Consider the following 12,195-nt stretch of genomic DNA (forward strand, 5'->3'; position numbering starts at 1 on the left):
GAACCTGCCTCAGAGGGGATCCACAGGCAGATGTGCACGTGGGGCAGCATGGGTATTTTGTGTTCCTTTCCTTCTTTTCCACTGCTCTCGTTACTTGAGGACTGCACGGCCTGAAGTTGACTTCTCTTCTGCATTGTCCAGGTGGTAGCTGTACAATGGACTGAGCCTTTCAAATGAGTCTGAGGAATTTGGGTGCTGCCTGCTCGTTAAAATTACTAAAGCTGTGGTTCAAGATCTGTCTAATCTAGCAGCCATCTCTCCTCTAAAGTAGCACGCAGAAATTCCTGAGATTCCTGAAACGTGTGCGCCTGAGACTGCTTTGGAAGGCCGAAGACTGGTTTTCATTTCCTTTGATCTCTGAAGTTGTTCGGCTCCAGGAGGAAAGGTCATTTGGTCAGCCAAGTCTCTGGAAATGGTTTTATCCCAGGGGGTGGGCTGCAGTGAAAAAGCTAGCTTTGTTTTTATGAACAAAATTGTCCCAGTCACTGGAGAACGCTATGCTGTAAGTTCTTTGAAGTACTGAATATGAGGAAAAGTAGCGAACGTTCAGCTGAACAGAAGCAAACACAGCCTCCAGAGAGAGATAATGACAAGAGGGAGCTTTGTGGTGCGTGGTTTGTTGGGCTACTCCGAGCTGTTTTGCAAACCGGAGTCAGGAAAGTTTTCAGGGAACAGCTGGATGAGGTTGAAAGAGTTTATGTTAATTTTCTTCACAGTACAGATCTTCTTATATCTAAAAATAAACATTCCAGTTACTTTCATGCCTACTTCATTTGACACGGGTAGGGCCCAAATGTTGCGGTTAATATATAGCATTTTATGGAGTGGAACTTGGTAAAGATCCTTTAAATTATGTTCCCCTTTTTTCTCTTTTTCCCTTCTGTTCAAAAACAGATCACTAGTTTGTACATTTCTAGTTCAAACTGATGAGTGTCAGATAAGTTTTTGCAACCACAAATTGAAACCGCTTTCATTCCACAGTCACAGTCCTGTGATTGTTCATGTCTCTTTGTGTTTCAGCTCCACAGGAGTATCAGGCACATTATTAAAAACCAAAGGTGTAGCAGGATGCTGTGGAAGATTATGATCTGCCCTGAGTGCTCAGAAATTGAGCTTTAACTCTAAATTTCATTATCAGCTGTTGTAATGTATCATCAGCCTTCCTGCCTGGAGGCAATCATTGGCTTGGCTTTGTACTTTCTTTTTAAGTGTTTATACTTGCAGAACAGGAAAAAAAATCTTAGACACAAGATTCTGGTTGCATCAGACAGAAATGAAATTTTATTAGCGACATTTTCCTGATACAGAACAACGCAAGTAACAAACTGGTTGAATCTGTAAAGCAAGAAGTTCAAGTGCAAATGATTGAACCCACAAAGCGTTCTAGGTAGAAGAAGCACGTAGCATGCGTGGCAGGTGGTCCATCTGAGTAGTTCAGATGGGCCTTTTTGGATAGATGGCATCAGCAGCACTGAGGAACCGTGAGGAGCATCTCGTTCCTCCGGAGCGCGGGGAATGCAGAGGATTTGGGCCAACTGCTGTTTGAAACGTCTTGCGCTGCAGGATCCTCAGGGTGTGTCCTTAGTCAAAAGATTTTCTTGCATAACCTGTGTAGAGATAAAGAAAACATTAATTTCTTCGGTACTGGCACCCAGTCTCTGGGGCATCAATATGTACCAGGCAGAAAAGAAGCTTGATTATGTGACAGATGACCATAAGCTGTTCCAAAAGCATAAAGGGGAACTTTGGCACAGTATGAAAGCAGCATTTTTAGGAGCTTCTGCAACGAATTAGATGAGGAAAACCAGCTGGAGTTTTAACTACGTGCTATGGTGATACCATCCATGAGATTGGATAGAAATTGAATGTGTACATCTTAAGTAGGGTTGGTCCTTCACGTATAGATAAAAAAGAATTGTCAATAAAAGTAAAACCAGCACTTTCCAGAAGTGCTTGTTTATCCTCAGCACTGTTTGCCCTCAGGAGAGGATGTTGATGTTGTGTATAAATTGTTAGGGATGGGACTGCAAGAACACCGTGTCCGTGTAACAGTTCTCACCTTGGCTTTCACCACCGCTCCTGCAGGCCTGAGACTGGGAAGATGAGGAGTAGGAGTGGGAGCTGCTGACACCTCCTGAGATTCTTCCTCCTCCGCTTCCTCCTCCAATAACACCGCCGCAGCTTCCTCCACTTCCTCCTCCTATTCCTCCACTGATTCCTCCACTGATTCCTCCGCTTCCCATTCCTCCGCTTCCCATTCCTCCTCCCATTCCTCCTCCCATGCCGCAGCTAGAAGAAGAGCTAACACCTCCATAGCCACCGCTTATGCTACCACTTCCTCCTCTTCCTCCTCCAGAATAGCTACCACCTCCTATTCTGCCACCTCCCATTCCACCTCCCATTCCTCCTCCCATTCCTCCTCCCATTCCACCTCCCATTCCTCCAGCTGGGACTCTGTGAAGAGAGAGAAAGAAAGAAAAAAAAAAGTTAATCACCTGCATTTTTGATCTCAGAAGGAAACCTACCTACAGGCACTGCACCCAGGCCTGTCTGTACTTTGCCTTTTTGGAACCTCACACAGATCAGAAAGACAACTGATGCGGTGCCAAAAATCAACCTCCCTTTCAATTTCGGCTTGAACACGGGAGTTTCTGCTTTTTCCACACACTCCTCATAAACTTCTTATAAGATTTAGCACTGCTGCTTTATGAATTGCACTACTCTAAGGATCACCATGCTCCAAAGTGGAAAGGCAGCACATGAAGCTTCAGCTGTTCTGTCAGGCACCACGTATGAACAGAAGTGGGCTGGCTGTGTAAGGGAAACCAGAGGAGCCTGAGCTTCCATGGAATCGCACCCTGAGACTTTTACAGAAGTCGTCATTTTTCTGCTTCTATTTTTTTCAAGGAGATTTCTATTTGTTGAACTCCTGGCCTTTTCTGGAATCGGTAAAAGTAAGGCCATGTGCATGGGTTTCCTTTTCCTTATCCAGCCCAAAATTGGTAGTTCAGAATTTCTGCAGTAAAATTTCATCACGTAATTTCTACTCTGAATAGACTTGGCCAAGAAATTTATAGTACCTCAAACCTGGGAGGTGATTGGTCAAGATAGATGAATTAGCCCCATTTCAGTCCGAAACCTGCTTTGCAAGTCTAAACTGTTCATTTACTGTCTTTGTGACTAATTAGGCAGCCCTGGGATTCACATAATGCTGTGTTCTTTTGTGAGTGTACATACACAAGGTCTTGCTGTCCTTCCTCGAGCAGTGAGCGGTACTGAGCAATCTCCTGTTCCAGGCGGGTCTTGATGCCGAGCAGCATCTTGTACTCTTCGTTCTGGCTCTCCATCTCACAGCGGATGCTGGCCAGCTCCTCCTCCAAGGGGCCGATCATGCTCTGGATCTGCTGCAGCTGCATGTTGTAGCGACGTTCCGTGTCGTCCAGGTTGGATTGCAAAGAGTCTATCTGCAAACGGAAAAAAAAATAAAAATGCAGTGGTTACGGGAATGTGGCAAGTCTAACTCATTTTGGTGGAAAAATAGATCTGCACAAAACAGAGAAAAACATGTCTTTGATGATGAAGCAATCCAACAGCCCATTCTCTACAGATGGAGTAAAGTCTAGGCATAACCAATCTCTGTTTATTCTGGTGGCACATACTGCCTGTGTCACAGAAGCAAACACCTTTACTTACCATGCTGATTTGTGACTGCAGCTCGATTTCCAGGCTCTGATATTCACGTCTAAGCTCAGAGATCTGTTGGTTGCTTGATTGGATCTCCTGGCCGCTTGAGTGGACTTGTTGGTTAACTTCTTCCATCTAAAAAATACGCATATAAAATTGAGGTATTTCTAATTATAAGAAAGCACTTGTGGGGGCATCATAACAGCATTTATAAAGCAATATGTGTAAAGGGAGATGTAATGTAGACTGTCTGTGTATATTTCCCATGTGCCAGTCCACTAACCCACACCAACCCTCTGTGTAATGCTGCTGGAACACACGTGTTTTCCCATGTAATACTCCAGAACTGACTTGTTACAGTAAACTACTTAAAATCTTTTAAAATGAATGTCCCTTACTTAATGCATGGGGACATCCAGTCCTTCCAATTCTTTGTGAAAGAAGTAGTAACTAAAAAACCTTGTTCTTTACCTTGGTTTCATACCAGCTTTCCACCTCTTTCCTGTTGTTCTCAATAAGCCGTTCGTATTCACAGCGCATTTCATTCAGTTTTTCCATCAGATTAATACCAGGAGTGGCATTGACCTCCACATTGACATCACCACCAGATTGTGTTTGCAGTCCTTTCATTTCCTGCAAAACACAAAAAAGCCCCACCGGATTCAAAAAAGTTGAAGGAAAAGAGAAATGTCATAGTTTCAAATAAAGAAAGGGACACAAATCCTCACAGATCCATATCACTCCTTCATCTGCCCTTGTGAAAGAAAGCAATTTTGCCATTCCTAAGCTAAACTTCACAGTGAGCAGTAGCCAGGCACCACAAACTCCTTGATCCTGAGTTTTTCTCTTCAGGAGGATAAGGAATTCTGTGCAGCATGCTCTTTGTGAAAATCCTGCTGTGTATTGTTCTTCTCAATGGGAAATACCACTGCAGATAGTATGAATGTTTTCCTTTGACTCCTCCATATATCCTACCCAATTATCCTTCTGTGATTTCAGCAAGAAAATTGTGCCTGGTACTGAAAGCCATTCATTTCCCCGACCCCATTTTGCCACACGTTGACCTAGGTGTCTGGTTGCAGCAATTTCAGGCAGCTGTGGCTGCTGCATACCCCTGCAAATCAAAGCCAGATTGGGTCAAGTCGGATGATCAAAGCCAGCCAGATCTGGTTACTGCTAGGAGAAGAAACACACAGGAAATTCTCTGAGGGTTGCGTTTTCATTAGTTATTAATTTAAAGTGCAGAGAAATTTACCTCTTCGTGGTTCTTCTTCAGATAGATCAGTTCTTCTTTAAGGGATTCAAACTGTGTCTCCAAGTCAGACCTGGCTAGAGTCAGTTGGTCCAGAAGTGGACGTAATCCATTAATGTCACTTGCCACACTCTGGTGGAGAGTGTATTCAGTTTCATACCTAAATCACAGACAAGAAAGATTGTAAAGCTGCTGCCAGAGCTCTCTGTTGTCCTGCTTATGAACAGCTCCCACCAGTACATCTTTGGTTGTTAGTCCCATTGCTTAGTTCATAAGAGAAAGGACCTAATTCTCTTTCCATCTCCAATAGGTTTGTTTGATTTCAGTAGAATTATTCTGTGGGATTTATTTGAGGAGGATTATGCTTATAAATCTACAAGCAAAGGTGGAGAAACACAGAATGTAGTCCTTTAAGCAGCACTCCTCAACAACTTCTCTAAAGCAAAATAGCAGTGAAAAGCCCTTAAAGTCATTCTCACAATGCTCTTCCCAACAATTATCTATTCTGTTGTTGGAGCCAAGACACTGTAGTATCTACAACAGGAGAGTGGCAATGCAAATTCATGGTGGTAAAGGCAGGGAAGATGGCATGAGCCAGGAAGGGAAAGACTCACTTCAGTCTGAAGTCATCCACAGTCATCCTGGTGTTGTCGATGTCAAGAAGGATCTTGTTGAGGTCCACATTAGCACCAACAATCTGGAAGGGAGAAGGCAGATGTTGATCAGGCAGCTGTCTTTGCAGTCTGACACACAGATAGGAATAAAATACCTGTGCTTTAACACTTTTCAGAATATCTTTGTAAGCCTGACTAGTGCTGCTGGTGCTATACAGAGAGGTTTATTGTCCCCAACCAAAAGAGAGTGCCTTTATATAACATCAGCACTGGTTGGTGCCTTTGCTGTCAATTTTAGTTTACAAATATCCATCAAAAGTGCAATACCTTGTTGGAAAGAATAATCTTTCCTTGTTGGAAAGAATAAGCTCACCATACTCCCAAAACAGTGGGAAAACATTACCCTTGCATCTGGCAGCAACAATATTCAGGTAGGAGAGCAAAAAATGGCTGAGAGCTAGGACTAGACTAAACACAGTGGCCCACATGTTATCTCATGCTGTATATTCACAGAAAAGATTCAGTTTATCTGGCCACAGGTAACACAATGTAAGCAAGCACTGATTCTATCTCCAATTTTAGAGATTGAGGAGCAAACGAACAAGGGCACTGCATTGAAGGAATGGGACAAGCCTCCCAGTGGGAGCGCTACTAAAGGCCTGCTGTTGCACCAAATGATGCTACATGTGCCAAATACAAGTGTGCCAGAGCACCCGAATCACCAAGAGCAAAGCAAGATTGGTAATCAGGCTTGGTCACCAGACCAGGATGCTCCTGGCTAAAACAAACCAAGGAATACATTGCCCCAAATAGGAAAATGGTGCCAGGCCATTCTAAGGAGAATCTACCCAAAGTTAGTCAAATTTTATCATACCTGGTTTTGCAGTTCTTCAATTGTTCTGTAATATTGGCTGTAGTCCCTGGTACCAGTGGGACCTTGCTTTTGATACCACTCCCTGATCAGACGTTCGAGGTGAGCATTTTCTTCCTCCAAGCCTCGGACTTTATCCATGTAAGAAGCCAGGCGGTCATTAAGGTTCTGCATGGTCAGCTTCTCGTTCGTGGAGAGCAGCCCGGAATCTTCACCGAAGCCCATTCCACCGAAACTACCTCCACCAAAGCTGCCACCACCAAAGCCACCACTGCCACCACCAAAGCCACCGCTGCCACCACCAAAGCCACCGCTGCCCCCGAAGCCACTAAATCCACCTCCGCTATATCCACCACCACCGAAACTGCCTCCACTCATGCTACCTCCATAACCACCTCCCATTCCCCCAAAACCACCTCCACAAGATCCAAATCCTCCTCCCATGCTTCCACCCATTCCTCCTCCGTAGCTGCCGCTGCTTATTCTCCCACCATAGCTGCTGCGGCCAATCCTTCCGCAACTGCCGCTGCTAAATCCCCCTCCATAGCTGCTCCTGGAGCCTCCTCCACCAAAGCTTCTGCCAGAAAAGCCTCCGCTTCCTCCAGAAGAGGTGTATCTTCTAGAGGAGACCGAGGAGTATCCACCAGACCTGCGTATCCCACAGCTGCTGCCCCCGCCACCACCTCCGCTGCTGCATCCGCCACCACCACCACCACCACCACCGCTGGTAATCTTAATGATGCTAGATGAAGATTTAGTGCCACAGCTCATCGTGACAGCAGGTAGGAGGTAAACCACAAGCTCAAATCTAGGTGCACAGCCTGATAAGATTCAGGACTGTAGATTTTCATCCCCAGCTCTCCCTATTTATACGTTTGACAGTGGGTGTCACCACCAGGGTGTTTCCTTCTCCCAGGGCATTTAACAGCCTTGTTGTTTGTGCCAAGAATAATTTGCTGAACAATATTTTTGTGCTCATATCTCAGGCAATCTGGCCTATTGCTGGGTTTATGGTATTTCTTTAAGACCAAACATTTCCCTTTCTTTGGGTGGCATTCTCTTCACGTAGCTTTTCTGGAACAGGTAGCCTGATGCAACCTGGATCTGCTTTTCGATGCAAAAATCACCTTACCAGGGTCCTACTGAAGCTAATGTTGGAACTGATGGTGCTACACAGAGAGAATTGTTCTCAGTTCTTCCCTAAAAGAAAGAAGATGAAACCCAAATCTCTCATGCTAAGACTGTGTGTTTATTTATTTCTCTATTCATCTGCATTCCTTGCTCAGTTCTATGTAGCTGCTGTTGTCCAAGACTTCTGCTCTTCTACATTCTGTGCATTTAAGATCCTTTATGCTTCTTGTATTATTTTATTTTTATTTTTCGCACTATATGTGATAATGCAAGAGTTTTATTACTAGGACTGTGTGACTTGTCTATTTAGATTGTCCAATTTGTATATCCCTTGCCCTCACTGAGAACACATTTAGTGGTGAGAAATCTCCTTCAAGCAGATTGGCATTCATACTGAAAAATCAAAATTCTTCCTTTGTGAAGAAGGCACCAGACCAGTGCACAAGATAGCTAAAAAGTGGAATTCAAAGAAAATATATATTTTTTTTTTCCCACCAAAAAGCTGTTGATCTAAAATAATGGGAAGAGTAGGGATACTTTAATTATGCTGTAAAGTCAATTGTAGCACAATTAGAAGCTTTATTAAGCCAGGCAATGACCTATAAACCACTGTGTGGAAAGACCTGTAAGGTTTAATATAAACAGCTCATTCTCCCTATTGTTTCTGTGTCATAAATTACAGAGCACAAAGTAATTGTGCATGCTGCTTATGGCACGGAGATCCTCGAGGCTCTAAAACAGTACTCAGAGGGAAAAAACAAAAGGTTTTTTTATACAAATCAGTAGAAATCACGCTGTTGAGACCACCAAAGAAATGAAACCATTCTTCAGTCATGCACTGATCCCCAGAAGTTTACCCAAGATGTTCCCAAGAGGTTTTCGCCCTCAGCTGTTAGATTTGGTGGCAGAGCAGAGTATCTGAAGACAGAATTGCACGTTTCTGAAAAAGCTGTAAGAAGATTCTGAGTTTTGGCAAGTGGTGCTTGGTTCCAGATGTCTGTCACCACCTCCAAAACTACGTTTGCATTGTGACGTTTCATCTTTGTCCAGGGTGAAAGCTAAATAAGTTGGTTCAAATGCAAATCTCTTTTTTCTCAGCATCTGCTTTGCTCTATTCTTACACTGCTTCCTTTTGGGAGAAATTTCCATCCTACTTTTTAACACAGTGGAGATTTCATTCGTGCAAACAGCCAGACCTCACTGCTTGACTGTACGTAATGGCAAAGCCAGCAGCACCTTGGTCTTGCTGGAGATGGACCCCAAATATTTGCACACAAAATGGGTAAATTTTTGCACTTTGTCTGGAAGAATGTGTACATTTTTCCAGCGACTGTTTTGTTGGATGTTACTGAAACTTCTTTGTTGCCCTTCCTCTCTGGTTACTGATCTTCTCCTGGCTGCAAGGCGTTTGTGCAGTTTAGTTCTCCCCTACAGCTGAGGTGAGGGGAGCAAAGAAGGGGACATCTGAGGAACCGTTGTCTGCTGTGTGCTGCCCTTTTCTTGGAAGCTTCAGAACAACCTCTTGTAGCTGGCAGCTCAGTCCTTGCTTTCCAAAGGTGGCCTCGATCTACAAATTCATTATGTGTTGCTGCTTTTTACACCCTGCTGTCAGTATCCATGTGCGTATTTCTTCTACAAGCTCCATTTCTGCCCTTTCTGGTCTTTTTACATGAAATTAAGCATCATTGAACATTTTCTGACTGACTGAATCCATCGTCCTGTCCTTCGTGCCGTGGTTTTGCCAACATTGCTGTATTGCTGCTTATGCAATCTCTTTCAAAAGCTTTCTGATCTTATCTTGCTATTTTATACACTCAATGGCTCAAAGATGATGAAAGTTTTCAAGTAGCTGGCGATGTGATAATATCTCCTGTTTCACAGCTGGAGGATGGTGGTGTCACCTCAGCAGCGTAAACACAGTTTCTGGGCTTCTGCTTGTTCTCTTATTGGTGTCGAAAGATGTAGTTTACTAAGGAAAAGTGATTTTTGCTTTTAATTTTGTTTTGCCCCTGTGTCTGGGTAGCGTGATTTTGGGCACTGGGGGACCTTTTTCACAGATTCCACCCCAGCAAGTAAAATTGATCATCACATTCAATTTTCCATCACTGATTCTAGAGATAGTCCTTGCTGATGCTTTTCACACAGAGCAACCTATAGGTTTGTTAGTGGTAAGGAGCAAAAAACCTCTCTAAAATTATTGCAACAAGAGGAAGAACATTTGCCAAAAGAGTCTTCTAATCCATTTATGTACTTTCTGAGAACATACATTGTTTTCTCTTTTATTTATACGCTTTTCCTGTACGTACTCATTCACTGCAGGGACTTGTCCATGCTGGAAGGTTATCCTGATAAAGCATCTTAATGTATGTTTGGAAAATACTTAACAACAAAAACAAAATGAAAGAAAAGGGAGAGTGAGGGTGGAGAACTTCAGACAGCCTCAAAATTTCATTTTAGCTCTGTATTATCACTACTACTTATCTGTGACGAACACAAACAGAAGAACTGCCTTTAGAACTTTGGTGACATTTTTTAAGTCACATGCTGGTGGGATGTTCCTTTTTTGTGTTGCAGTTATTTCATTTTTGTTACCAGTTTGATCTTAGTGCCCTTTACAGAAATCCTACTGGCTGTTAGGATCTGCTCTATTCTTTCGAGCTGAAAAATTTCCCCTGGGGTGGCTTGTTTCTATCACAGTCACTGAGCTCTCAAAAATGTAGCCTGTCTCTTCAGACCCTAACATTAAGTACCCGAAAAATACAGATGAACTGTGACTGTTTCATCTCCTTGTAATGTTGTGTACGTTGTATTCCCTCCTGGTGTATTTTAACTTATTGATTATTAAATATTTAACTGGGTAAATATCTACAGATCAGAGCAGACCTGTTTTGTGGACAGAACGATTGTTTTCTTTCTGAGCTCATGAGCTTTTAAACATTTTTGTTCTCTGATGCTTTCCATTACTGAGTTTTATGGATGATGTAAGGCTTAGAGTTTACTTAAGAACCTAATGGGACCTGGCAATTTTAGGACCTCTTCTCACCTCTTTCCTATATATGATGCACAGCTTAATCCTTCAGGCTTTTGTGTTGCTGCAGCACCCGGTGTGCTATATAACATTCTTATTTCCAAGTCAGCCCAGAACAAGGACATTTATTGCCACAGCTCCCAGCATTACTCAGCCTGCAGAGTACCTGGCTGTTTTGACACTGTGCACTGCTTCTCGTTGAGCTCAGCTCAGGCCACGTTTCAAGTACAGCTGACATTCTTTGACGCTCTCTCTCAGTTATTGTTTTCCTTTTGATCAGGCCTCCATGATGTATATCAAAGTGACTGCCCAGAATCAGAATGAAGACAAAGTCTGCTACTGAACATTATAAGTCAATGACTGCCCAAGCAATGTGTGTTCCCTCATCATGAAAGTGAACAAAAACCAGCTGGACATAAATGTTGAGATGGGTGGGCTCCAGAAAGACTTGCTCATTTCTTCCTCCCCCCAAGCAGTGCAGGGAAATGGCACATCTTGCTGTACTAATTCTGGGCAGAACACAGCCTTGTGCACTTGCACATGGGCTGACAGTCAATGCTGAACAAAAGAGAGATCAGCAAAATATATGCATAGGCAATTTTGAAAATTTGAAATTGCTTCTGTGCGTTCAAATGGACAAATGAATTGCTCTGGGAGCTCTGAAGCCAAACAGGCAGGAGTGTGTGCCCACATTTATTTTTGCCTAAGGAGGTTCTGAAGGTCTTGTTTCAACACGCAGTGCAATTTTCCTTTCAGAGCACTAATAGGAACACCAGATAAGTATCTAAATTGCAACATTTTTTGCTCATAAAATTAAAGCTTATTATGCTGATTAATGCCTAACAAAATGCATGCAAATAAAAATTGCAATGCTATCCTCCCTACTCCTGATATTGCTGGAGTCCCACTTTAAGCATGCCCTAAACTTTGACACCCAATGCTACGACATTTGTAATTTTTAATACTGGTTTGCAGTATTTTTGGTTTCCTAGCTCTGTTTGGCCACATAAGGGTTTTTTTCATTGTTCTTATTATCAGCCTGTTCTCTCAGTAAGCATATGTGATTCTGTGATTCCGTGCTATGTCTGTGCACCCGTAGCCTAAATGCAGATTCTGTATAAGTAAAGTGGAGAAAGGACAGAATTCTTAACCTCTCACTTTTCTTCCACTTTCTGGTAATGCTAGGAGCATTGTCACAACACCGTTTTAAGACAGGTACACATTTTAATTAAGGAAGAAAAAAATAGTATGGACAAGGCTGAGTAGTAAAAGTAGTAATAGTGATATCATGCTATTTATCCTAAGTACTCAGAATTTTTTCCTTATTTCTGTGTGTGATTATAACATGCCAATGTAACACTCAAGCTAGCAGCAGAATTGCACCTCATGTTCCCAGACATCCCATCCTAACGTTGCGTGTTCATGCTGGTGTACGGCTTTCCCAGCTGCAGTGCTGAGCTCCATGCGTCCAACTCTTCAGGCTTCATTCTGCGCTGGTCCCCCAAGGGCTGCATCACTGGGGTTTCTTCTTCAGGGCTGGGTGCATGGTAATTAGGTAAGTGGTAGTAAGAGCGTGAAAAGGAAGCTGTGGTTTTGGAAAGAGGTGTAGGATCAA

The 12,195-nt window shown here is 43.1% G+C and overlaps 1 protein-coding gene across 1 annotated transcript; it reads right to left on the reverse strand.

The window, feature by feature from the left end:
* Positions 1 to 1,252: 1,252 nt before the first annotated feature.
* LOC101795494 (keratin, type I cytoskeletal 19) lies at positions 1,253 to 7,267 on the reverse strand. Its single transcript, XM_072028808.1, has 8 exons — positions 6,425 to 7,267; positions 5,551 to 5,633; positions 4,940 to 5,096; positions 4,156 to 4,317; positions 3,694 to 3,819; positions 3,238 to 3,464; positions 2,060 to 2,454; positions 1,253 to 1,607 (listed from the first exon to the last, which is right to left on the reverse strand). The coding sequence occupies exons 1-8, from the start codon at positions 7,190 to 7,192 to the stop codon at positions 1,582 to 1,584; spliced, it is 1,944 nt and encodes a 647-aa protein (XP_071884909.1). The 5' UTR covers positions 7,193 to 7,267; the 3' UTR covers positions 1,253 to 1,581.
* Positions 7,268 to 12,195: the final 4,928 nt, after the last annotated feature.

This window comes from Anas platyrhynchos, chromosome 28 (assembly GCF_047663525.1).
Source record: "Anas platyrhynchos isolate ZD024472 breed Pekin duck chromosome 28, IASCAAS_PekinDuck_T2T, whole genome shotgun sequence".
Taxonomy (NCBI): Eukaryota; Metazoa; Chordata; class Aves; order Anseriformes; family Anatidae; genus Anas; species Anas platyrhynchos.